The following is a 26,878-nucleotide window of genomic DNA, read 5'->3' as shown; positions in this document are numbered from 1 at the left end:
GCCAAGGGCAGAAGCCAAAGTTGCAGAGAAAACACAGACCAGCTTTTCAAGGACAACCCTTACATAGGAAGCATCTTGGCATTGCATGGAGAGGGGTTTGGGGACAAAATCTGTGTGTCAATTGCTTCCTTTAGAATTACCAATAGGTTAACTAATGAATATCTATGCTAAATTTTTACATTTCTGGAGGACCACACATTGCACCCATCTGGATGGCAGCACTTTGCAGTCCCTGAGACACTTCTTATAGGGATCAGCAGACCTAGGTGTGGGGGATTTTACCAGCTACAATGGGTTCACAGGGGAGAGGTCCAATTAGGAAATCTAAACCATGGAATTTTATTTCCTTAAAGGATGAACTATTTTCCTTAAATGATGAGAGACTGATGTTCATTTTTTTTTCCATGCAATAATGCAGCATGAACTGAATTCTGCACCATTTCATGTCCCCAGAATGCCAGGGTACCTGGCAAAAATAAATATACATCCAAAACATGCACAACAAAGATCCTGACCATGCAGCATCCAGGCCCAAGGACACCCACAGGTCTGGCTGTCCCTACTGACCCTTGGGTTTCTGTCATTTACTCATGGCCCAGGATCCCATGTCAGTGCCCCCAGCCCATCAGCCCCTGCCCCAGAAACACCATAGCTGGGCTGTTCTCCTGTTGCCCAGTGCAGAGCAGAGCCACATCCTGGCCTGCCCTTGGCCCACCCTCATCCTCGGGGAGGTGCCTGATGCCACCCTGGTGCCTGATGTCACCCTGGTGCCTGATGCCACCCTGATGCCTGGTGTCCTGCTCCTGGCAGGGTAGTGGGACAGGCTCCAGCTGCCCAGCTCTGCCTGACTGCCCCATGGGAGCCTTGCTCCACTGACCCTCACAGGGCCCTGATATTCAGCTTGACAGAGTGTAAACGCTGCCTTTAATTTGAGGAATGTGTCTGTCCATTTTAAAAATGAGCAATACTTATCTATTTATTTTTTAATTCATGCAATTTAAAGTGCTTTAAAAGTATTTACCATGTGGTCAATAATTCATAGGAAAATTCAAATGAGTTAGGGGACAACATTGCATCAAAAGCCAATGACGCTGTTTTCCAAAATATCAGTCAAGGATATACTCAGTGATAGGGAGATGAAGTAGAATTACCCAAAATAATGTGGTAGGCTAACAGCAAGGTCTGTTATTGAAATAAAATATTCCAATATCCAGATGTCTACCAGATGCTATTTCTACTTCATCATGGTTAACTAAGAACACTAGCAGAAGAATTAAAACTAATGAGAGTAAAACAAACAAAAAAAAATCTTCCCAATTTTAATTCAAGAGGCTACTCAGAAAGTCTTTGAGTGAGTGATAACATATACCCTTCTACTATAGAAATTTACCTTATAAGAATCTTCTTCATCTTAAACAATAATGGCCAAATTTGATTTCACTGATGATAGTGAAAACACAGAAATCTTCCACTAAGCTGAGTGGAATTCACCACATACACCTAGACCTAAAATCAACAACTAGGGAGAGGTTTCATGTGGATACACATCATGTCTACAGTATAAATAACACATGGAGCACAGAAATTGTATGTTTCAAAAACTATGGAGAAAAGAAAGAGGATGTGACATGTCTGGGAAAGTGTACTCAAAACAAGACCAAAAAGAAAAAAAAAAAAAGAAGGCACTGTTTGAAGCTGCAAAAGTGTACTGAAGGTGAGTTACATTTTATTTTATTTCATTAAAATATATTTTAGAAACATACTGTGTAAAAGAATTAGGATTCTCAATAATTTATTATTTACATTAACATTCTGTTTGACTGTTATTCTACAGATAGAAATGAAAAGTCTGCAGAAGGGAGTTGTTTCAGCTTCTTCAGGACCAAGCAAGCCTCTTGTCCAAGAAACACATCCAAAAATGCATTTCTTTCCATTTCAGTCCCTTCAAAATAATATTTGCAAACAGATGGCAAAAAGCTCAATGAAAGGTCATGCTGGTGAGTGTTGAGCACTCACAGTGAGAGCTGGGAATTCAGGGTGTTCTGCAAAGGACAGACCCCGAGGAGACATTAACATTGCACTACTCAACAGTCAAGAGCTGCAGGGTACAATCCCACTCTTGCTCCCACTGTCCTATTTCTGCTGAAATCCATGGCATTACATAACAAGGAGGCCTGAACTTGACCCCTCCAGGCAGATCTCAGAAAGCTGGACAAATTCCTTGAGACAGGGTGGCAGTGGAGAGATTGTTTTTCCTACCACTGTAGGCACACTGCAGCTTATTCTTTTTCAGTCCAAACATAACATAAATATCAGTGTCTTCCTTCCCATCCTCTGGGAAGAAATATGCATAGGGAATTATCTCTCTGATGTAAACATCTGTAAGCACCATTCACATATGCTGGTCCACATGAAAAGAAAAAATATTATCAAAGTGCCTGCCTTGGCCTTGACCCTTCTTAGTGGAGCAGCTCAGCTTTCCTGTCAGCTTTCCAGACTTCCAAAATCATCTGGGTACCCAAGCATCATGCACAGCTCATCGCAGTGCCAGTTGCTGTCTGCTTTACTATTCCAGGAAAGAGCAGTCGCCCTTTCAGCAATTATACAAAAGTCCATGATTAAAAGAAGTAAAGCTGTCAGCTCGTGTGCTCTGTTTCCTGGAGGCACTCAATGGTATTTCTGACATCTCGTGTAAGGCACCAATCATCCGGTAGCTGAGCAAAAAGCAACCCACGAGACCTCCATTAAGCAACTGCAGAGGGAACTGACAAAATTCAGCTGGTTTGCTTGTCTTCTTGCTTACAAAGCATAAAAAGTGTGGTCACACCATCCGAGGAAGTTTATGGTGGTATCCTAAAAGGGGAACTCAACTTGCACCACAAGGAGCACGGGTGACTTGTGCCTGCTTCAGCACAAGTTTCGGACAGCTGCGTCATGGTGGCAATTCCCACAGACATAGCAGAGATTTCCTTGATCCCCAGGAAGCCTCTGCTGCCTTGCTTTCACAGAAACTGAGTTTGTTGTCAGCAGCAAAGCAGATATCTCCTCACAAGATGCCTCCATAACACACAACACACTTATAAAACCAGCTTTGTGGTGCTCTTGCTGAAGCTTCCCTGCTGTTGATCTTGTCTGCACAACCTTATTCACAGAGATGCAATGCCAGAGATAGCAGAACCTATGGACAAAGAGGTTGGCTGGATGCTGGCTGACTGCACCCCTGAGCAGCCTCAGTCCAGAATGTCAGTCTCAAATGGGACCAGGTGGTAGTATGTCAAATTGGTGACATAAGCTGTTGGATCATCACTGTCTTCCAGCTCTGAGGCAAAGTCACTAACACTTTCAAACCTAAGGAGAGATGAAAAAAAAAAACCAAAAGGCATTAAGTAATTTAGAAAATTAAAGGAATTGGAAAAAAGATACTAAGGGAGTGGGAGAAGCACTTGGAGCTGATTTCATTCACATCTCCTTCATCTCCTATACTCATGTGTTTATGACTAAACTATGGGCCAGTGAGACCCATGACGCATGAAAGTAAGTTATCTTGTCACCCCTGACTTTCAAAGCTACAAGGGAGGGAGGGAGGAAGGCAGGCAGGCAGGCGGGAAGGAAGGAAGGGCGAATCGTGCAGTTGAAGTCCACATCCTTCTATTTTGTTCCCACAGCATATGTGAACAACACATGATGCCTCAGTTCTCACACAAAAGTGAAAAAAGAAACTGCCTTTGTTTTACATCTGAATTTGGACTCGCAGACTTTCCCTTCACAGGCACCTTCTCTGGATTAGGCTTTTGTAAGAGACCAAGTGTCTAACATAGGTAGGAAAAAATGACTACAGTGTCCTTATTTGAGAGTCTAGCTGTCCTTTCCATGGTACGAGGTTTAGATTTTGACAATCAAAGAATCTACAAATATAAAAAGATTCCCAAATTTAGTTTCACTTATTTTGGTATTTTCCTCCCCACTTCCCAACACCTGTTTCATAACCTGCACTTTTGCAAGAATTACCTACTGTCTCATACCAACTCTCAAGCAGAAGGCATCAAGCTGTTAAAAACCTACACTTCTCTCAGTTACACATATTCCCATTCCAGGAAGGCCTGAATTTCTGTGGCAAGAAACATTATCTTCTTCCTAGATAGCCTAGCAGACAAAGACAGTAACTGCAGGCCAAGGATTAAATTTCAGTTTTAGAATCCCTCAGTTCTAAAAAGGGGCATGAAAAACTGTTAAGTTTCTTTTTCTCAAACTCTTGTCTTTAATATTTTGAAAGAAATTTCATTCACTATGACAGAGTGAGAAATAAAAGGAAGTAGAAACTGAAAAATTACACAAGATGGAAAAAGAAATTCTAACCTAGCCCTCATTTTAGCATGTGTCTCTAACACCTTTATCAGCCTACTGCAGCTCTCTGAATGGCAGATAAACAGATGAGCTTTAGAATAATTAATATTTAAAACTGCATCTCATCTACACATGAACATAATTAGACTCTTCAGATAAGTGAAACTGTGGACATCCCTCTAACCACACCCTAGAGGGTGACCTAAGAGTTGAGTATTTCAGAGGACCTGAAGAAGAGTGGTAGGGTAAACAAACAGGTAAGTCTCCCACTCCCATCTCTTCCCAAAACTTTATTTAGAAGTATCATAGGTTACTGGATGGCCTGGTCTATACATCCTGCAATGTATGGCCACAGTTCTGGTTTTTTCCATACTCCTTCCTGCTTCTTCTCATATATTTTTTAACTATGAGAGCCAAAATAGAGGAACTAATGGATTTTTTTTTGAGCGGAAACTAATGGATTTTCTCCTGCGGTACTGTGGCTTTGCTCTTCACTTTAAATGAAACAGCAATGAGACTGAACTTGGAATGTTTATCACCCTCATTCCTCTAGTCCCTCCAGGCTGTTTACTTGCCTGCGTGTGTGGGAATGTGTGCACAAGGGAGTTGACTTGGTATCTTGAAAATACTTTACAGATTACGCTGTGCTGTCTTATGGACTGCAAGTGATCCAGAAACAACAGATTATGAAATACCAGTGGGGCAGATAGAGTGAAGGAAGTGGAAGAGGAGTCAAGGAGGTTATTCAGATTCTGCTCTCTTTCTCTTATCAGCATAAAGCTACATTTTTACATCGGAAAGGTCCCACAGATTTTGTGGTTGTCCAGCCTCACTGATAGGTAGCTACAAGCAGAAACTGAGGTGCACAGCAGTGGAAGTCAGATGCTGTGGTTAAGCAGAAGGCTTTTCTCACCACCAAAAATGAAGTGTGTGCACAGCAGTCTGTAAAGCACAACTCCAGAGTGCTCACACAAAACCAAACTCAATAAACCAGGACTGTTTAATACAGTCAGAAGCTGCATACAACACCAACAGTCAAAATGGTTTTAAGCTGTAACCAATAGGTTTTTCTCTCAAAATAAATTCTGCAACTCTACTATGGACCTTCAGATTCCTAAATGCCCAAACTGCTGCCCTTAATTTTTTTTCTCTAAGTACCTTGACAGACACACTGTCTTTTGCAAGAGCCTACCTCTTGTGTTGTAAGACAAAATTGTTTACCATTTTAACCTCTGTTAATGCATTAGATTTGCTACTCAGATTCACCAGGAAGAAGAGGAAACAAAATAGAAGCTTATGGTTTGGACAGACTTGCTAGGTAAAAAACTGGTGGCTGGGCTCTAAGAGTGAGGGACGGTGAATGGAGTTAAATCTATTTGGTAGCCTTTCACAAGCAGTGTTTTTCTGGGCTCAGTCAGGGGACAGCCCTGTTGAGTATCTTGATCAATGGTCTGAACATGGGGATCAAGTGCACCCTCTGCCAGTTTGCAGATGATACCAAGCTGAGTGGGAATGCCAATGTGCCAGAGGATAGGAAGGTTCTCCCAGAGGGATCTGGACAGGCTGGATTGATCAGCTGAAGCCAATTGTCTGAGCTCCAACAAGACCAAATGCTGAGTCCTGCACTTTCACCACAACAAGTGACCCCATGCAGAGCTACGGGTTTAGGGTAGAGTGGCTGTAAAACTGCCTGGCAAAAAATGACCTGGAGGTGCTGGTCACCAGCAGCTGAACAGGAACCAGAGTGTGCCCAAGTGGCCAAGAAGGCCAATGGATCCTGGCTTGCACCAGAAATAGTGACCACTGGGACCAGGGGTTGTCCCCCTGTACCCAGCACTGCTGAAGGAGCACCTTGAATCCTGTGTCCAGCTCTGGGCCCCTCACAGCAAGAGGGACTTTGAGGTGCTGGAGCACATCCAGAGAGGGGCAACAGAGCTGGTGAAAGATCTGCAGCACAAATCTGATGAGAATTGACTAAGGGGACTAGGGCTGTTTAGCCTGGAGAAGAGGAGGCTCAGGGGAGACCTCACTGCTCTCTACAACTGCCTGAAAGGAGAGTAGCCAGGTGCAGGGTTGGACTCTGCTCCAGGTAACAAGTGACAGGGCAAGAAAAAGGGCCTTGAGTTCTACTGGGGAAAGTTTAGATTAGATATTAGAAAAAATTTCTTGACTGAAAGGGTTATCAAGCATTGGAACAAGCTGCCCAGGGAAGTGGTTGAATCACCACCACTGGAAGTATTTAAAAGACGTACATATCACAGAATCATAGAATGGTTTGTTTTGGAAGGGACCTCAAAGATCATCTAGTTCCATCCCCCCTGCCATAGCGAGGATACCTTCCACTAGGTCAGTTTACTCAGACCCCCATCCAGCCTGATTCTCAATGCCTCCAGGGATGGGGAATACACAACCTGAGGAACTTGTGTCAGTATCTCACAACCCTTATCTAAATATTTTCTTCTTAATAACTAATCTAAACCTACTCTCCTCCAGCTTAAGGCCACTCCCCTTATCCTATCATATGCACCCATGGAAATACATGCAGATGCTCTACATCTCTCTTGCAGGCCTCCTTCAGGTACTGGAATGTATTTGCCAAAAAGGCAGCTTATCCAATGCCACAGTCTCTGCTGCTGGCCTGGAAGACAGAAGTGCTAACAGTCTTTGCAGAGAAAGCTACCTCTGTAACAAAACCAAATCATGAGCTCAAATGCATTTATTTACCACCTTTTTCTTTCAAAAGGACTTCAGACTACACTCCAAGAACCACACACAAAAGGACCAGTTTTGCCACATGGATGCTGAGCACACTGGCTTCACCACAGTTTGCAACAATATGGTGTACTGCCAACTAAAATCAGAGAGAAAATGAAGGAAGCAGGAAAGACCTACTTCAGAACAACAGAGTAAGCAACTGCAACTTCGAAAAGTGCTGTGGTTTCTTTACCAACAAGTATGAGACTTTTCAGCTGATGGATCACTGGGCAGGTAGCTCCACAGGCTACACGGCTAACCAGTATAGGGAATGAGCTGAAGTTTCAAGCACTTCTACCTAAAAAATACAGGTTTGCTCTGCAAAATGTCTCTTTCAAGTCCATCAGCAGCCAAAACCCAGAAGTCATAAAGAGTTTAATGCAGCTAAAAGGAAAAAAATTCCCATCTGAGGATATCAAGTCCGCAAGGAATTAACTCTGATTTCAGGGTAGAACACACCATAAATCCAGTTTTACTGAAACTGAAAGAGAGCAGCATAGGATTTGAAAAATATTAAAGTTTCCTTTCTGGGACAAAAACATACATTTAAACCAACAGTATAGAAAATCTCTGCTTTTGAAAAAGGTTCAATTTTTAAAAAACAGCTTTGCTACACTGGTTCCACTATCTTCTGGCTATTATGTCTTAACTGTAAAATACAGCTGCAGGATTGGAAAATTTAGGGCACCATATAAAACACACATTCAAAATTTATTAACTTTTTGACTCTTCACATCCTTTGGAAAGTTAAACTAAGTTAGGCTGCACAAAGTCAGGGTTTTACCCTTGATGCATTTCTTCCACCAGTTTATGGGAAACCATACCTATCATTCAGTTTTTATCACATTAGTATTTTCTGATCTTAACAGTCTCTGACTTCAATGGGATGACACTTAGATGATTGTAGTTTCTTATCCCAGGCTGGTAAGTTTTGCTTGGGCTGGAGAACATTTTTAAAATCCATACTAGATATAAATATTTCCTTCATATTAAAAAAAAAATCAAAGTAAGGCAGGAAAAGGCTTTCTTTGGTAATTTTCTCCTATAATGCGTCACTCTCAGTACAAAGAGTGATCCACTGTGAACTATAGCAATTTTAATTTCCAGGTATTGGCCTTACAGAATTACCTCTAGTGTGCCATTTAAGCCTCATTATTACAAGCTTATAAGCTTAAATGCTGTTAGCAAGGTCAGGGTTCAAAACACTAAGAGACAAGTTAATGAAAAGACTTCAAGAAATTAGACTCGAGCCAGACATACTCTCCAGCCCCTGACAAAATGTTGCCAAGCTCTAAACCTTGTTACAGAGTGGCATTTCAAATTTGACAAGACAGATCACTGCATTCAAAGATAAAGGCTCCATAAGTCTTTTAGTATTCTCTTTCCTTCATTTGACTGGTCAAATGAAAAAGTTTCTCATCTGAAGTACTAGAATGATTCACTACCTGTGGTTCATTGGAATATCAATCACCTGATATGACAGAAATCTGTAGAAGCATATTTCCATCAATATCCATCTGTGAATACATTCACTGACTTAAGACCCACATGAATCACAGAATGGTTGGGGTTGGAATGGACCTCTGGAGGTCATTCACTCCAACCTTCTGACAAGACAGGGTCACTCAGCCAGGGCACGTGACACAGGAACATGTCTAGGTGGGTTCGGAATTCCTCCAGAGAGGGAGACTCCATGACCTCCCTAGGCAGCCTGTTTCAGTGCTCTGCCATCCTCAACATACAGAAGTTCTTCCTCGTGTTGAGATGGAACTCCTTGTGCTCTAATTTATGGCCATAGAAGCCCTTCTGGTTACAAGTTTCTGACCCCAGAATACCTATATGCATTAGGAAGCAGAATTTTCCAATCAAATCAGTCTAACTTGCGTTTTCCCTAAGGATATACACATGCTACAACAAGTCCCAGCTAAGCAGCTGTTGACCTTTGTTCAATTACTTTCAGGACGTGTTCCCCTCTGAGGGCAGTATTTTGCTTCCCAAGCATTCTACTATCCTTTGCAACAGGATATGCCGTTTGTTAGGCTGGTTGAGTTTCCAAGTTTGGGCTCAAACCAGCTCTAACCACAGTCATGAGAGAAAGAAATAATTCTGTTCTCCCTTTGCAGCACCCCTTCGGTAACCTCAGTTCTTTTTTCCTATACAGAGGATTGATCACTATGCGGTCAATCATTCTCCCATTTTACCCACTTTAACAGGAAATTGCTGTGAAGTGCTAGCAATCAGGCCCAGTAACCTTTACCCAGTCAGGATGACAGCTGTACCAGTCTTGCTCTTAGACAGACAATAACATTTTGCTAGGGGAGTTGGAAAGCTACAGTGAAGGTGATAGCATTTCTCTTGCTCAAACTCCACTTACAAATGTTCTGCTGAATCTACATCCAGGTGCTTCTCTTTTCCATTAGGTATACTGTGGTCAATGACTATTGTTTCAGTGTTGGCTAAACAGAATCCATTTGATCGCATTATTTCTGTTGGGAGAAGAAAGAAAACAAGATTTAAAAAAAAAGCTGGAAAACAACTGTGTATCAGATGTAATTGTCATGGCTATGAACTGAGATGTGTCCATGACATTGAAAATCTGCACAGGAAAGCAGGAATGAAGAGTTGGTTTCACAGCTTCATACATCTGCAAACTGACAGTGCTCAAGCAATTCTATTCACTTATCCAATTCATGACACAAAGCATCTGAAGCAACTACCACTGCCAAATCATAATTGTATTTTTCTTAGACATTCCTAGGCTTAGGCAAAAAAAAAAAAAGACATAAAAATGGAAATGAAAAGTGACCTTACAAGCTAATTCAACCACCAACTCTAAGTTGTGTAAAAACTTGTGTGCATGTTTTACACTGCCCTTGATACTGCTTATTTGTTTCTGTGCTAGAAGCCTCTAATACAGAATATCTAAAACTTACACCTAATTCCACTGACTTACTACCATGGGGAGAATTGATAACTAAAAAGCAGTATTTAATGCGAATGAGAAGTTAATCCATATCTGTGCTCTATCGAAAATCAAACTAGGCAAGTCACAAGGATTCCTTTCGGTCACACAATTTTAGATGAAGCTAGGACCAACACAAAATAAATGCACTTTTCAAAAAAAACCAACACTGACTTAAGTAGGATAACTCTTGATCTGCCTTAAGACACTATGACCCTGTGTTATAGACTTGCATTATCAGCACAACAAAAAATAAACTAGTCTGTGGTACAAAATATGGTAGGCAGAAAGCACACCAACATATTTCATCTATATATACAGTTCAAGCAATGAACAGGAAATGAGGCATGAGAGAGGAGGTAATTCTTTTTTAACATTACATGCTCCTGCACCAAGGTAAAGCCAATACTCAGTTCCATATTTTTGTTGAGGCTCATCTTTGACTTTCATTCCCTATTCTACTGCAGCTCACTTCAGCAGAATACATTTGGGGGTTGTGAAAATACTGAACCCCAGCAGAATCACATTTCACATGACTCATCTTGAGCCAGCATTGTATGATTGTAAAATAAGATTTACACCATAAATTCAAATTCAGCTTTTATCTTAGATGCCAGCCACTTTCTCTCTTCTCCATCACCTACCACTCTGAGCAGGACCATGCAGGAGACTGTTTTTTCAGAGAACACAAAACATTTTTGCCTGCTTTTCCAAGACTGCAAGCCAGGTAGAAAGCTGCACTATAAGTAACAGAAATGTCAATATTTTCCTAGTGTCCTTGACTTGACCTAAGAGTTACAGCATTTCACTGTTGCATGAACTGTTTTACCCATTATCATTTACTGCCATCTACTGACAGCACTGCCAGACAATGAACCATTTTGTTGTGCAACACCCAGATGAGGCAAATATCAATTAACATCAAATTTCCAGCTATGTTCTAAGCATTAATGGCAGCAATCACTTGAATGATGAAATTAATTACAAGATGCTTCTGCATAGCTGCATAGGTAGGAGAATTAGTTAGTTACGTATGACTTGTCACTACCAACAATAATCTAGAATTAAAACATGCTATTATTCAGCTGAGATAGTTTTGTTAGTACCAAAGAAAATTCATACCAGTTCCTTGCCACATTATAAACCTTAGAGACTATGTAGTATTTCACTTCAATTAATTGTAAATAAGCTCTTCTGGTGACACAAAATCAGGAGTCGGCACTAGGTTTAAATAAAGTGTTTCAGTATAGAAATACAAAACCGGGCACACCAGAAGCTCACAGACCTTTTGACAACAGTCAGTAGCAGATGAAGAAGGGAAAGGCTAAAAGAATAGGCAGGGATAGGCTCTCCACTTTACCCACTAGCAATCTGTGGTTCAGAACTTTCTGTCTCCACCTGTGACAGGTTTCAATGTACTTTTCCTCCACTTCCATGTCTCATTCCCTTTTGAAGTCACTTTGGCTTTCAGTTCCACCATATCCTATGACAGTGAGTTCCACTCCTTAACTATGCTTTGTATGGAAACAAAATAATATTATAACCTTTCTTTTGTTTGTTTAAAGCCTGTTGTCTGTCAATGATATTGGATAACCTATAGCTCTTGTTTCATAAGAAGTACAGGGTCATTGACCTCCTTGTATTCACAGCTTTGTAGACTTCCATCATACCAGTCTGCCATCTCTGCTCACAGGTGAAGGTCTCCTTCTTTAATTAACCCCTTTCTTAGAGATGCTGTTCAACAACTTGAATCCTCACAGTTTTTTTGTATAATTTTAAATTCTGTAATAACCCGAGATGAAGAAACCAAAATTGTGGATATTGTACTTAAGAGAGGGCTATGCTCCTCTCCTGTTTCCTTCTCCTTTCCTAATAATACCTAATATTTTCACTGCTGATATTGCCCATTGCTTGGCACCAAGATTACCCTTTGAAAGAACAGTATAAAAAGCCTCAAAATCTCCTAAGTGCTAACAGCACTATCATATGTGATGACATGCAGTAAGGACTGGATTTTACTCACATTCACTGCTTTGCATTTGTCAGCCTCCCATTTCACCTGCTACTTTATTGCCTGAATTTACCTTGCACAGTATATCAAGGAAAATTATGTGTTCCATATCACAAAGCACTATTGAGAACTACCATTTTGAATTGTTGATGCAGAAATAATAATGGAAACAGCAAATGAAGTAATTTTCATTCTTCAATTCTTGTGTAAACTGCAGGTAGTTAACAATTCTTACCTGATATTTTAACTGGACTTTGAAAGCTTGGCTGAATTTTATGGACATTGTCATTTTTTAGAACTTGGTCCAAAGGAGATCTCTCAAAGAACGTGAGGACAACTTCAGACCTTGAATACTTAAAAAGAGAGAAATAAAAACAGAAACCCATTTTTAACCAGTAGTTTGCTTTGTCCCTCTTCTCTATTTCCACCCCTTCATAGTATGACAGAAAGACTTATTACAAGTGACAGCTTGGAGGCATCATTACACAGTTTTGGCACTCAGCATTTCTCCAAGTTACTCAATAAATTGCTGCTCCTTTCAGAGTTTGGCAAAGCCCATCACATTCTAATCTGCATGAGAGTGCATGTCACCATGAAGGAGGAGTCAAGCTGGGCTAAATTAGAACTTGGCTTACTTACCTTCCAGGGCATGTTTATAATAGTCTTCAGAAGCTTTTCCACTTCATTAAGTCTGGCTTCTATGTCATGGGCTTCTTTTATTGTGATGAGCCCTAGAAACAAAGTCAACAGATCATAAACGTAAACAAAAGCACACCTATGCACATTTTAGCAGCCAGAAGCAGCCCCTCAGGAAGATGTGGAACAACCTCAAATATGCCTTCCAGAAATGTATTTTAAACCAGCTGATGATACAATGTGCACCCCAAACTGAGGTGGGTGTAGTTTACAAGCAGAGTTGCAAGCCTGACACAAACTCAGCTGTTTATGACCATATGTAGGAATTGCAAGACAAGCAGAAGTAGAACCACCTACTCCTTCACCCTCAGTTTCACTACACAGCATTCCCAGCAGTGATAGTTCAACAGCCCACTTTCTGCTTCCAAGAAGAATTATTCATGCTTTTTTTTTCTGTAAATAGAAAGCAAAAGAAAACCCAAGAAAACCAAAAGACACATCCTACAGATAAGAGGGGGGAAAGTAAACACAAGCTAAACAAAAGGCTTTGAGTGCAGTTTTGTATTTCTCTGACTGTAAGCCCCACTGAGTCGTCCAAGGAAAATTTGTCAGTATCATGTTTTTCAAGTGCAAGACAACTGTTAGATTTTTTTTTATCTATTCAGTCACTGAATTATTATAGTGCTGCAGAAGGGATTAAGACTGAAATTTCACTGACCAATATCCAGAATGATGCATTACAATGCAATATTGAATTGCTTGGTATGGTGATCTCAAAACACTAATACCATATTTTGTATGTATAACCTGCAGGACATCTCTAACTTTTCCCTCCTCCAGCAGACTGAAGGAAATACAGCACAGGTTAGATGCATGTACAGCGCATATGAGGAGAAGTAAATCCCAAAATCCCACATCCCTCTAGTGGGCCTTTTATTGCTGATATTTGCAACCTACTTTTTCTAATAAAATAATCATTTAACCTCTACATTTGTGCATCTTTTCCAATGAGCAGGACACACCCATGAAAATGAAATACCTAAGAGAAATTATTAAATATAAGAAGCCACAATAAACAAACAAACAAACAAAACCCAAACACAAAGCTGGAACAGGAAAAGACACAATAAATCAGAACCATCAAAATTAAAAATCTGCAAAGCAGTTTGTGAGATAGCACTTCAATATACTACATTGTGTTAAATTAAGTGTATCTGCATCTTCCTATTCAAAAGACAAACATAGAGCCGTCAAACATGCAGAGTGTGGGAACAGCATCCAAAAACAGCTCCAGACTGCACCAGTCCTTGTTATTTGCTACCAATGAGATACAATCCCACAGAAACTTTCCAGACAAAAGTGTGACTTGGAAGCTGTCAGCTCTCCTCCAGTTACAGCTCTAAATAAAACAGAGATTGTCTCCAAAGCAACCGGGTTTACTTGACAGTTGTCCCACAAAAGTGCCCTGCTTGTATAAGCCTTCCTCTTGCCCAACAGTCCTTCATTTTGCCTGTTTTTCCAGCACGGCTATCGCCTCACCCCAGTACAACTCGCCCCTCTCCTGACAGCAGGGCAATGCACACCAGCAGCCATATAAGGGAGGTGCTGCGTGTCTTGCTTTAGCTGGGGTACACTACAGTCAGGTAGCTTTGCCTGGAAATTCTCTGAAAGGCTGTGAATAAACTCATCTGCATGGGCCCACAGATTGCATACTAGCTGGGCTGTGCTTGGCATTACAGACCTGAATTGCAGACCAGCACCCTCCGTTGTCCTAACTACAGGGTGCAGGCCTGGGTGGATCTGCTTCGCCCCTCCACAAATATGTTCCCATCTCACATTTGGATCAAGTTCAAATTTTTCAATGAATGGGCTGTCATCTTCCCTAAAAGAAAGAAAAAGCTGCCAATGGTCCCACAGCTCAGACACCCATCCATGATGCTAGAAACACGCTGCTGGCCCTGCTGCAGCCCACATCAGAGAAAACAGAGCCAGCCACCCTGGTGCTAGCTGCCATGGGGTGCCTCCACTTCTCCTGCCAGTCTTGATCCACTCTGCATGAACACTGATACAGTCAGAGCAGAGACTGCCCAGCTGTGGCTCCCACCTCATTGCTGACCCACCAGGGATTCAGCACTCAGCTGCTGCCTCTCAAATCTGCCCTTGATCTCAGAGCCTTTCCCAGATAAGCATGCACTGTTGGAACTAGTATTTTACCAGGAAGAGGGATACTTTCAAACAAATGGAGATATTCAGACTGGAAGGGGGAGAAAAGAAAAAGAAAAAGAAAAAGAAAAAGAAAAAGAAAAAGAAAAAGAAAAAGAAAAAGAAAAAGAAAAAGAAAAAGAAAAAGAAAAAGAAAAAGAAAAAGAAAAAGAAAAAGAAAAAGAAAATCCAAAACCACCTCAGCAACAACCCTGAGCATTCATCCTATGAGGAAAACCAGCCAAGCGGTCAGGATTTCTCTCATTAGTAATCAGGGAAAGCATCTGCAGCTCCACATGGTCTTTTTATGCTTCTCCAAGAAGTCAGACAAGGCTGTCAGCCTGTTGCACTGTCACAGATCACCCCGTGGGAGGTTTTACAGCTTCTTGCATTCACAAGGAATTTCCAGCCCTGGTATATTATCTCTTGGAAAGACACCAGCCATGCAAACCCACACTCCAACCTGGAAACTGGCACAGAAAACTTGTAACATCTGACACTGTAAAAACTGTTTCTTCCTGAAGCTTTCAGTAATATCAAAACCAAAAAGCAGACAGCATAGGAAGGAGGGTGATACATCTGCCTGGACAGCTTCCTATATATGTGCTCAATGATTGCAGATGTGCAGATTTGGGGTGTAACACTGCTGACCTTAAATGAATTCCCTATACAGGGACTTCAATTTGGCCAGGCTAAAGCCTTTCTTTTCATACATCTGCAAACAAACAGAAACCACTTGACTGGCCTTATATACTTATATTTAAACCTGTAATTTCTTCTGCAATTGCCATAAAGTTTGTAAGACCCTTATTTATCCTAATTCTACAAGTCTCTGTTTTTAAAAGTTAGCAGATGCTCTTGTGGTTTTCAGTTAGTCATAGACCATGATCCCATAACCTGAGAGACTGCTCCCAACCCCACAGCCATGCTAACCAGAGCAAGGCACTACCTGCCCAAGCAGCCAGAAGGAGTGGAGGTTCTGGTCCTTCCTTTCCATCCCTTTCAGCACTCTCTGGTTGCTGTCATCAACCCCAGCACCTACGTGCAGGAGGAACACTGGAGTGTCACAAGGTAAAGTCTCTGGTGTCAACACTGGCTTAAGGTGCTCTCACCCTCCCCTGCACCTCACTTCCTCTCCCACACCACAACACAGAGCTGCTTCTGTTTTGCCAGCACAATTAGGTGAGCAGCAGGGAATACCTCAAACCACTCCTGTCAAAGGCTTCAACTCAGGAAACCCCAGACTCCACAGAATAAGCAAGAGACTGCAGGCGAGGATGTCCCATCCAAGCTCCTTCCTCACCCAGGCACTATATTAAGTTTGAGCAGGAGTCAGAATTTGTGTAAAGAAGGGTCACAGAACTGCACCCAGGTTTCCAGGCTTATTCTTCACTTTGTGGGGGTTTCTCCTATGCCTGTCTTCTTTCTCCTATTTGGAAGATTTGTTGAGGCAGAAAGAAAGTGAAAAAAAGAAAACCAGAGACTGATGAAGGATCTTCAGACGCTGGAAACGCCTGAACAAACAGACACACAGACATGCCAGCTGACACTGCAGACAGAGCCCAGCACCCCCACCATTCATTAACCCTGACACAAATGCACCAAAATGTGGATGCATCTGAAGCATGTGGGACCCCCATGCCACATATTAAGCATCCATACAGCAGCTACAACATGTCCTGAGGCTGTTGTCTCTGCCCATGGGCCATAAATACATGTCTAGCCTTTATTTCCATCTGGGGCTTTTACTACCCAAGAACCCTTACTGTATTTGCTATAGAAGAAAAACAAGATACCAGTAAAGCAGCCAGTATCCTGGAACCAGTTGTACTTTCTTCACTTGTTCAGTCATGCAACAGGGCTGAACTCAGAGCTGGGAAATTTGTTAGTGAGGTCATGGTGAAAGGCTGTTCTCATGCCTTTTTCTTAGCTCTGGCCCTTGTCTGGACTGCTAATGGAAAACATGCACAAACTCCTCCCAGGAAAACTTTGCTCTCTGTCTTGTTACCTATACTGTACTTGGACAATTAGCTCTTATTTCAAGTGATTTAAATGCTATAAACACCTATGTTTATATCGTTTGAGGTAAACTGGAGTCCCACCGGCTCCTTTTTTTTGCCACAAACCCTGCTTCCAAATACCAGAAACTTCTAAGATTCCTTCACCCTGCACACAGGGGTGCCAACAGGCTGGGTGACGGGAGGGATGAAACTGCCTAACCTAGTGTGGCACTCACCTGTGCCTGGGAGATTGCTTTATTTTTTATTACATAGTCAGTGACCTCATTCAAACCTTTTGACAGTTTCTCTGTCCCCTTCCAGACCAAGAGCCTGGGACAGAGCCCTTAAGACTGAAAAGGATTTGCTTTCAGTTTGAGACCAAGCGGAGGTAACAGCTCTGCGCAGAGCAACATGTGTCTGGAATAACATGGCACAAGCAGCACCAGAAGCCTGCAGCTCTTCCTGCCCTGGGTCCCTGGTGCCGGGGCAGCTGCAGGAGGCTGGGAGAGCAGGCCAGCAGCTGTGTACCTGGCACGCTGGCTCACAGCGTGGGAGAGGGGCCCAGAGCTGCTCACAGGCAGGAAACGAGCTCAGCAGCAAAGGAGAGAGAACAGAGAGCCAACTCCTGGTGTAAACACACAAGCCTTGGTAGGGCTGTCCTATTACTGCTGTGTGAGCCACCAAATCTGCAACTCATGGCACTCTGAAAACCACAGATAATGCATCCTATGTTTCTACCACAGCAAGCAGGACAGGAATTGTAGCATGTGCTTCATGGCTCATAATGAAATCACAGAGCAGTCCTGTATTGTCTCAAGAATCCTCTAGTGCCTTCCAAGGAAGAGTAAGTTCCTGCCCAAGTCAAGTATGTATCTGTAATGTCATGTCCATGATGACACACAGAAGTCTGTTTTTCTGGAGATCTATAGGTCACTATGTATACATGATACCAACCTGTAGGCAAACCCCATCTCTCCAATATGAAGGACTTCACCTCATGTTTGTGGTCAGGACAGGAGCAAAGAATGTCCAATAAATACCCTATTTTCTTAAAATCAGTTCTATACATACAGGAAGCTGAGCAAGAGCAGAAGCCAAGGTGTACTTTCTGAAGGTATGTGCAAGATGGAATGTCAATAGTCCTAAATGCTGTGTGTTTCAGCATGCATATGAAGATTAAAGTTGCATTGAACCCATCTCATCTAATTCTCTCTCCATTTCCTACAGAGAGACTGCAGAGTCGGTCTCAAAGGGAAAAAAATGAGTAACAAATAAATCCAGAGAGAAATCCTACTGTGTTCTGCTAATCCACACTGCAAGGAAGATTTGAGGCTTATAGACTTAAATCATGAGTCCATCCTTCTCTCTTTGCACAAGATCCCAAGCAGCAGTTAGGGATTTCAAATCTTTAGGGAAGACATATAAGCTGCCTTGCATGGGACACTGCTACTTTGCTGTCTCTCCTGACCAGACTTCAAAGGGAGATGTGCCCCTTTACCCCAGCTAAAGCATTAATTACCACTGCAGTGCTAAAACTTTTTTATCCTTTTCCCTCATAACTCCTTGCCCTCAGATATGTTCTATGCACATGGACAATCCAGGATGTAGATGAAGCAATAGAAGGAAGATCCTAGTCATTAGAGAATAATGTTAAATTAAAGAGTCCAATTTAGTTCATCCAAAGAAGGGCCTCGTCCAAAGTCAGATCAGGCTGTTAAGGACCATATCTAGTTGACTTCTAAACATATCCACAGACAAATATTTCACTGAAACATGCAGAAACTGAAGCTACTCAGCTGGTACATGGATCAGGGCTGAAAAATAACAGACAAATAAGCCCCATTTTTTCTGCTGTTTTGTTCCTTTGCACTGCTTCCTACTTCCTCCCTCTGCTTAACTGGGTCTTCTCAATACCATTTCAGCTGTCATTGTTCCTCTGCTTCATGGCCACCACACCTTGCTCCTCCTGGCAGCTGCCCAGGTAGGATACCTCCTCACTGTTCCTTCAACCTTGCCACCTGGTGGCATTAGCCACTTCAGGATAGATTCTGAAAGGGCCAAACCAGCTCCCATTAACAGCTGCCTTCTCTCTGATAAGGAGGGAAGGATAAAAGATTTGCTAGAAGGGCAAAGGAATACTCAGGGGTATGCAAAGGCAGGAAATGAAAAAAACCCCAGCAGATGGGAAAGCTTGTTTCACACAACTTTTCTTCAATAACTGCAGAAATAACACCACAGGGATCCCTTAAGTCCAAAGACTTGATAAGATCCAGAGAAGGGCAGATAATTACAGGCAATCAGGGATGTCAGATCTTCAATTACTAGAGACCAGGGCTGTCATTTTTTTGTTCTCTGCCTGTTACTTATGCTGTCTTCTGCAGCATCTGGTTCACATCACCAGGGACAGGATCCTAGAGCTAGCTACAGCACTGGTCTGACTTAAGTCTGGCGCCTCTAGCAACTCCTCTTTGATGCCTCTTGCCTAATTCTTCAGCCCCTCTCTTTTGGGGCAGACACACTTGCCTCTTCCCCTTGTGGGGGAATTCATCCATGTCATGTCACAGGAGTCACTACAGCCTTTTCAAAGGATTTGCTATCGATGCAATATCACTGACAAGATCCCTCTTGGTGGCATTACTGAGGGAGCAACTAAAAGGACACAGCAGAGCTGAAGAGAGGGGTGGGTGTAGGAAGGTGGACTTTTGACATTTATCACATTGTGTTGCCCTTCTTAAGCTTGATCATGAGGACTAAAATTTTTTAAGAGGTATCAGTACACAATATGTGTGCGAGTCACTGCATATTTTCAGAAGTTCCACTAGGTAGTAGCAAACATATTGAAGATACTGAGATAAATCTGTTTGATCAGAAAGAGAGAGAGCTTTTGAAACCCTGCCTACACCTTTCTTCTTTTGGAGTTCGTATGAAGCATATGCCGGATGGGGAGAAGTCCTGCCCAAACAACTGTCTGACTGAAATCCCTCAAAGCAAAAGTGACCATGACCCTGGCACACTCAAATACCCATACAAAGAAAGGCATAAGTAACTTGAGGCAAGTAAAAAGCTGAGAAAACCAGACCCTCAAGATGATGGGTTCTCCACACGTTGTAATATTAGTTATGGGATCTCCCAGGATCTCTGGAATGGAGAAGGCATGTTGTGGTGGCAGAACACAGCAAACAGGCTTTCCCCACAGAGTTCCCTGTCTTGATGCCTGATGAGCCACAAGAAAGAAAAAGATGTCAAAAAAGCATGAGATAAGAGTGAAGAAAGCAGTCAAAACCTGATAAAAAATGCAAGCTCCTACAACCATTTTTAGTGCTGATTTCTTATCAGGTGAGAGCTGTCATGAAAACCACACCTCATTTCCATTCCTTTCCACCAAAAACTTCCCTGACACATTGCCTTGGTTTACCACAAAAAGGCAACTTGTGTCTGGCTTTATAACAACACGGTCAGCTCCATTTATCTCCATTATTACAAATGAACCATGAAAAACAGCTGATAAAAAAACAAACCCAGAAGCCACAAACTTAATTTTGGTTATACAGTTCTGCTAGAGCCTGATAACCAAGAGCTGCATCTTTTGTCTGCCAGAGAGAAGCTCTGAGCAAGCTCCACTAATGAACTGTTGACGATGTCAACAATGAAAAGCGCACAATAGATGCAGTGTGTTTATCTGTATTGTCACAGCACCGAGAAACAGCTGCTGTCTGTGGAAACCACTATGCTGCCTCTGTAGAGCTCCCTCTTCTCATAAATCACACTCCCAGATGGTCTCATAAACAACAACAACAAAAACGTTATAATGCAGGATATAGAAAACTAAGTAATGAGCACGGCGTTTGCAAGCAAACAATGTTCCTGGGCTGGCTCTTTGGGAACTGCCCTCTGTGCTGTGCACATCCCACCCATGGCAGCCCTGGAGGAGCTTCCCACTGCACAGCCACTGGGACATGGAAAAAACAGCTGATCACCTGCTTCCTGCAGGAGGATGCCACCCCAGAGGCAGGCACAAGGCTTGTAGCTAGAGCTCAGCCTAGTCTGAGGTCTGTGAGGGACTGCTCAGGTCTGCTGCAGGTGAAGTGACTGCTTCTACTCTACGAGGCAAAATAAAGGTGCAAGGTTTCTATAGGAAACCTCCACCACCACTAGAAAACTTCTATGGATGGACAGAGGTTGAGCACCTGCAAGGTGGAAGGGAACAGAGAAGTTCTGCAGAGCCGTAAATATCCATGGATGGTAGCACACCAGTGAGGGAAACCTGGAGGCAAACAAAAGGAACAGAGAGGAAATAACAGAAAGAAGAAAAAGGTGAAAAAAGACCACAACAAAGCAGAATGAGACAGAGGAAGCATGGCAAGGAGGAAAATGAGAACTTTAGGAAGAGAGGCCCCTCTAGTAATAAAATAAATCTGTCAGAGGGTTTCTGATTTGGCAGCTCAGAGTTATCAAAGCAGGACCAGGCACTACAGGTATGTACAATATGAACAGTTACATTGGAAGAGCATCTGAGCCTCTGTTCTGATAACAAAGGCAAAAAACAAATGCAGAGGATTGCCAGAAACCACCCTGCCACTCCAAAGGCAAAACAAATCCCAGTTTTGAAAGGCTGCTAATGAGCTCTTTTGGCTTCCTTAGGGGGTTGATTCTGCCTGAACTGAAGTCAGAGGTGAAGGAGGTGTGTGACTGCTGACTGCATTGAAGCTGACTCAAGTTCAAGGATAAACTTTAGATGAGACCTCCTCACAAATGGTATTTAGAGAAAATAGGAAAGGGGGGGTGGGGTGGGGAAAGAAAGAGTCATTTTCCAGATGTATACCTCAGTTTTGGTGTCTGTTTGGTCTGTGGCAACTATTTCTATTTCCATCAATTTTAAGTCAGCTTCTAAGTCCGTAGCTGTGCCTTTCTCAAGAAGACTGATTAAATGCAAAAGCAGACTTTGCATAGAGAAACAGACAGTTTAGTAACATTAGGCTGTGATCATTGCAGGAGTGAACAAACCCATGTTTTCCTGTGATACTCTTTTGTACATTGGCTTAGAGCAAGGGACAGGCAGTTTTCAAAGACAAAATACTAGCAAGTTATTGGTAACATCACAGTGAATCATACTTAGTCACCCTGCAGGTATGCACTCATCTAATCTTGTTTACCAGCTTCCTAGTGAAATGCCTTGTGTTGCTGAACATCCTTGGCCTTTAGCATCACTGTACACTCCAGATGCAGAGAGTGCATTCTGACACGTGTTCTTACTAGTTACCAAAGACAAAACAAAACTGTGGCAATGCCCTACTCCCCTCTGGGACTTCCCCATCTCTCATATCTAAGAAAAGGTAGGATGAACAGCCACTGCAGACAACTACACCTCTCACCCTCTCTTCTGCAATCTCAAAGCACTCAGCAGCTCCAACAAATAAGGAAGGGGAGAGCATTGTGGAAGTCAGTCTGAGAGGATGAGGGGTCAAGAAAGGAATGGAGAGAATGGTTTCCTCATGCTGAGCAAGAAAAGGAGCACACTCCTGCACAGCATGAACTGTCTGCTGAAGCCAGCAATAAAGGTAACAACCAACTCTTTCTAAAATTGCTGACGTTTTTAAAATAACCACAACCTTCGTTTAAAAAGTTAATAACATCAAATAGCTCAAGCTTGCACTCAGTCATATCCCTTAAATGTAACACACTGCAGCTTGACTGAGCTGTAGGATAATGCTAGTCCTTTTAATGCTCCTTAGGCAAATCTGTAGGGACTTTGGAGTCCTTCAATGCAATGCAAATTTGGTTGCAACACTTTATCACTTCCTCCAGATAAAAGGCACAGCTGATGTTCACCTTATTTCAGGAAGCCCAAGATAAACACACACACACACACACAAACATTTACATATGCAAATACATTTGTGCATATATATTTATATATATATATACACATAAATACACAGAAATGTATATGACTAGGTGCTAACTCACACAAGAATGGGCTTTTGTCAGGTGTTTTTGTTAGGTTAAGTACATTGAGCTTCACTGTACACAGCAGGACATCTTTCAAACACGGCATTAAGAAACCATCCTTACCCCATGAATTTTGTAAAGACTGGACATGCCCCATGCAATCTCTTTTTACATGCAAAGCTTTGCATCACTGTCACTTAGTTAAATGCGATTTTTATTTTCAACTTTGTCAAGTTATTAGAGGCTGTAGCCAGCCAATTTAAAATGTTGGTATGATGAAGTGTTCTTTAGGCAGAGAAGCATACTCTGCAAAGTAATTTTCTTTAGAGTAGGAGCAGCATAATTTTAAACAGAGAATTGCTGAAATTGTGACGCACGCTGTAATTGCTTAGAAACTACTCCTGATTTTTATTCTGCCTCTGTTGCAAAGTTAACCCCCACCCCTTCAACAAGCTAAACAGATCATAATCTACTTATATTAGATTTCGATTCTTCAAATCCTGAAGTGATGCTTTGCTCATTCCCCATTCTACTGAAGTCAGTGTTCCTGAGATAAAGGTAAGTCAAGGTTGCTGGCTCTAGGCTTTAGGCAGAGATTGAGCAACACAGGCTGAGGATGGTTAATCATTCCCAGCTATTCAGGCATGAATGCCTTCTACCTGGGATCTGTCAAGTAAAGCCAGTGCAAGGGACTATAATCCCATCTGGCTCAAACCGCACAAATAATGCTTCAGAGAGAAGTAAAAAGAGTTGAATACTTTGCAAAAGCTCTGTCAGGCCTTGAGACAGGAGAGGAACCATGCTTGCTTGAGAGAGGCACTGAGGAATGAGAAGGGCTTTTAGGATAAGCCACAGCTCCTGTGAGTAACCAGCACTGGGAGGGGCGGCAGGCCAAGGATAGAGTCCATTTGCAGCCAGACACAGCACACACCCCAGTCCAGCTGCCAAGCCACTCTTCAGAGCCCCATAAAGCCAACAAGAAGGACTACTGGCACCCTGGGACACCAATTTTTAATCACAGTGACTCTGGTAGGTGCTGTGTCCTGCAGGCCACAGGCAGGCTCGCTCCAAACCTACCCAGCATCCTCAGAAGCCATGGCCCAGGCGCCACATACACTTGAAGGCCACGTTACTGAGCATTTGCTGCCACTCAGCACTAGTAAAAATCACACCCGCAGTTCTTTGGGTAGGACACACGCGGTGCCTAACAAACTTTTGCGGTACTTTATATCCCTGGTCAGCAAGAGAAACTCATGAGCACCGTTCGTGCCGATACACACCAGGACTGAGAGGAGGGGTCTGGCTTCGCAGGCACAGCCCCATTCCCAGCCTGCACCCAAGCGGGAGGAGACAGCCCCCCTCCGGCACCCAGCCCTGCGAACATCTCCCACTCGCAGCCCGCAGCGGGCAGGGGCTGCGGGGCTGCGGCCGCCCTGCGCCCGTCCCCGCCGACTGCAGAGGGCACTCGGGGCCCGCGAGTGGCTGCCGAGCGCCCGGGGCCGGCGGGGCCGAGCTGCCACCCCGTGCCAGCGGGGACGGGAAAGCCCCGAGCCAGCGGACAGGCCGAGGAGAGGGCTGCCGCTCCCGCCACACCAGGAAGCTTGGACGGGGGAAGGTACGAGCGTTTTAAGGTGAGGCATATAAAAAAACCCAAACCAAGCCTACCACCGGAGGTTAGGGATCTGGCAGGACCATGGAAAAAGACGCGTGTCACTACAAACACCTGTCAGACAGCATCCCTGGGGATGCAGGGAGAGATCGCCACTGGCTCGCTGTCACACAGAGACGGCCCGGGAATGAAGTCCGGTGGGTTTACACCTCTACGAGCGGTGGAGACTCAGTTCAGAGAACAGCAAAACGCAGATCCTCTGCGAGGGGTCTCACTAGCAAGATGGGAGGCTAAATGAAAGCTAGGGAAAAGTCTTCCATCCTCTCACAGAGAAAATCATGCACAGAATATCAGCTTTTCCCCGTTCCTGGTCAATCAATTTATGTTGTAACTCAAACAAGTGGGGAGACTGGAAGTGCTAGGCATACACCCATTTTCAGATGACTGGATGCTCCTCACCACTCTGCACACTTGAAATACGTCAGAGTAGAACACGTTATTCTATCTACAAAATACCCCAACAATTAAACTAAACCCGACCCGCAAGACATCTAGGGTACATCCTGCTTCTGCACAGCAAGGCCTGAGCTTGGACAACATCCCTCGAGTTTCGTTAATCCACTTCAGAAACTGGAAGAGAACAGACGTCTTTACTAACCGCTGCTGCAATTCCCGTTTTCACAGAAGTTATGCGAGGAATTATGCCAGCTCCCAGAGTTGCTCCGTCCCTTGGCAAGCGCCGCAGTCCTTTTTTTTTTTGCCCTCTCCTTGTGGCAAATAACATACCACAGTGCGGAGATTTTTCAGCTACACCCTTTTTCTTGCCAACCACCCCCCAGCCCTTCCCCGGGGAGCCCGGAGGCACCGGAGAGGGGCAGCGCCAACGGGCTCTGTTCCCCCAGCCCAGCCTAGCTTGGAACCGCGCAGCTGGAGACAGCAGCAGCGATACTGGGGTCACCTTCCTGCGTGGAGCCCTCGGTTACAAATGTATAGTAAAAAAAAAAAAAAAAAAAAAAAAAAAAAAAAAAAAAAAAAAAGAAAAAAAGAAAAAAGAAAAAGAAAGAAACAAAAAAGGAGGAAAAAAAAAAAAAGGAGAAACACAAATCAACATCCCGGGAGGAGTTTCCGACCGCAAAACGCCCCCGCAGTTTTTCTGCCCCCCCGCCCCGTCCTGTTCTCAGCGGTTCCAGCTCCTCGCCCCGTTCCTTCCGCCGAGAGGGACCGCTGACCCGCCCGTCCGCCCCGGCCACCGCCACCCCCGGGGAAGCGGCGGCCGAAGCCCCCCGCCCGCCGAGTAGAGAGCGCCAGAGCCGCGGAGACTGCTCAGACCTTGGAGCAAGGGAGAGCGGGACAGCTCGGGCCGGTCCTCGGGGAAGGAATCGAGGAGACGCTTGAAGAGGCGGCCGAGGTCGGAGTAGCTGCGGTGCAGGTAGAGGATGTTGCGGTCCGACCACTCGGTGCGGATCTCGTAGAACTCCTCCTCGTCGCCCCGCCGGCTGATGATGAGCCGCCGGATGCCGTTCACCCAGCAGCCCCGCACGTACATGTTCACCAGTGAGGTGCCCTCAAACACGGCCGAAGCCATCCCGCCGCCGCCCGCACATCCCCCGCCGCCGGCGCAGGGCGAAGCGCACCGCCCCGCGCCGCCGTGGCCAAGTTAACAGGAGGAGGAGGAGGAGGAAGGAGGAGGAGGAAGAGAGAAGGGGGGTGCCACCCGCCGCACGGCCCCCCCCGGCCTGGCCCTGCCCGCCGGGGCTGTGTCGCCTCCCGGCGCTGGAGGAGGCTGGCTAGTGCCGACAGACAGCGGCCGCAGCGAGGGGACGGCCCGGGCACCCTGCCCCGCCGAGCAGGGCGGCTCTCACCCCCTCCGGGGCGGGGAGCAGGGTGGCTCGGCCCCTTCTTCTCGGCTCCGCAGGCAGGCAGAGCCCCTCCCGTCCAAAGGCGCGGAGACGCCCCCGCCCCGCAGCCAGCGCCCACCCTCTTCGCGCAACCCTGCGGTCCCCGCGGGGCGGCATCCTCCTCTTCCTTCTCGGGACGTTTTCGAAGACACCGCAGACATGACGAGGAATTTTTTTTCTCCTCCCAGTAACCCCAGAAGTTTTTAGGTTTTGTTTTGTTTTTTTTTTTTTTTTTTCCCCTTAAGCCTCCGTCCCGGCCAGCTGAGGGAGGAAGAGGGAGCCTGCCGGGCTGTCAGCCGCCAGCAGCGCAGGGCGGACCAGCGCCCCCGCTGTGCCCTGGGAAACCGCGGTGGAGCCCCCGGCAGCCGAGCCTGCACCTCCGGCGGGAAGGGGCGCCAGCACAGAGGGGAGAAACAGGAGGAAGGGAGTACACAGCTGGTGCCTGGGACTCCTTCGGCCTTTTAATAATGGTCTGTCGGGACGGCATCCCAGAAGGAGCCTCCAGCAGCATCG

The 26,878-nt window shown here is 44.3% G+C and overlaps 1 protein-coding gene across 1 annotated transcript; it reads right to left on the bottom strand.

Moving 5' to 3' along the window:
* Window positions 1-1,704: 1,704 nt before the first annotated feature.
* On the bottom strand, window positions 1,705-26,086 carry PXDC1 (PX domain containing 1). Its single transcript, XM_021534910.3, has 5 exons — window positions 25,797-26,086; window positions 12,711-12,802; window positions 12,307-12,424; window positions 9,473-9,584; window positions 1,705-3,348 (listed from the first exon to the last, which is right to left on the bottom strand). The coding sequence occupies exons 1-5, from the start codon at window positions 26,050-26,052 to the stop codon at window positions 3,231-3,233; spliced, it is 696 nt and encodes a 231-aa protein (XP_021390585.1). The 5' UTR covers window positions 26,053-26,086; the 3' UTR covers window positions 1,705-3,230.
* Window positions 26,087-26,878: the final 792 nt, after the last annotated feature.

This window comes from Lonchura striata, chromosome 1, assembly GCF_046129695.1.
Source record: "Lonchura striata isolate bLonStr1 chromosome 1, bLonStr1.mat, whole genome shotgun sequence".
Lineage (NCBI taxonomy): Eukaryota > Metazoa > Chordata > Aves > Passeriformes > Estrildidae > Lonchura > Lonchura striata.
This window is presented reverse-complemented; position numbering and strand designations above follow the sequence as displayed.

Bases quoted from the DNA above. Each gene is read 5' to 3' on its own strand.
- PXDC1 (XM_021534910.3), bottom strand. From the start codon at position 26,052: ATGGCTTCGGCCGTGTTTGAGGGCACCTCACTGGTGAACATGTACGTG. The intron at 12,803-25,796 runs GTCTGAGCAGTC...CTTTGTTTCTAG, and splicing joins CCGCTCTCCCTTGCTCCAAG to GGCTCATCACAATAAAAGAA. The intron at 3,349-9,472 runs GTAAGTGGAGTT...ATCTCTCCTTAG, and splicing joins GTAGATTCAGCAGAACATTT to GTTTGAAAGTGTTAGTGACT.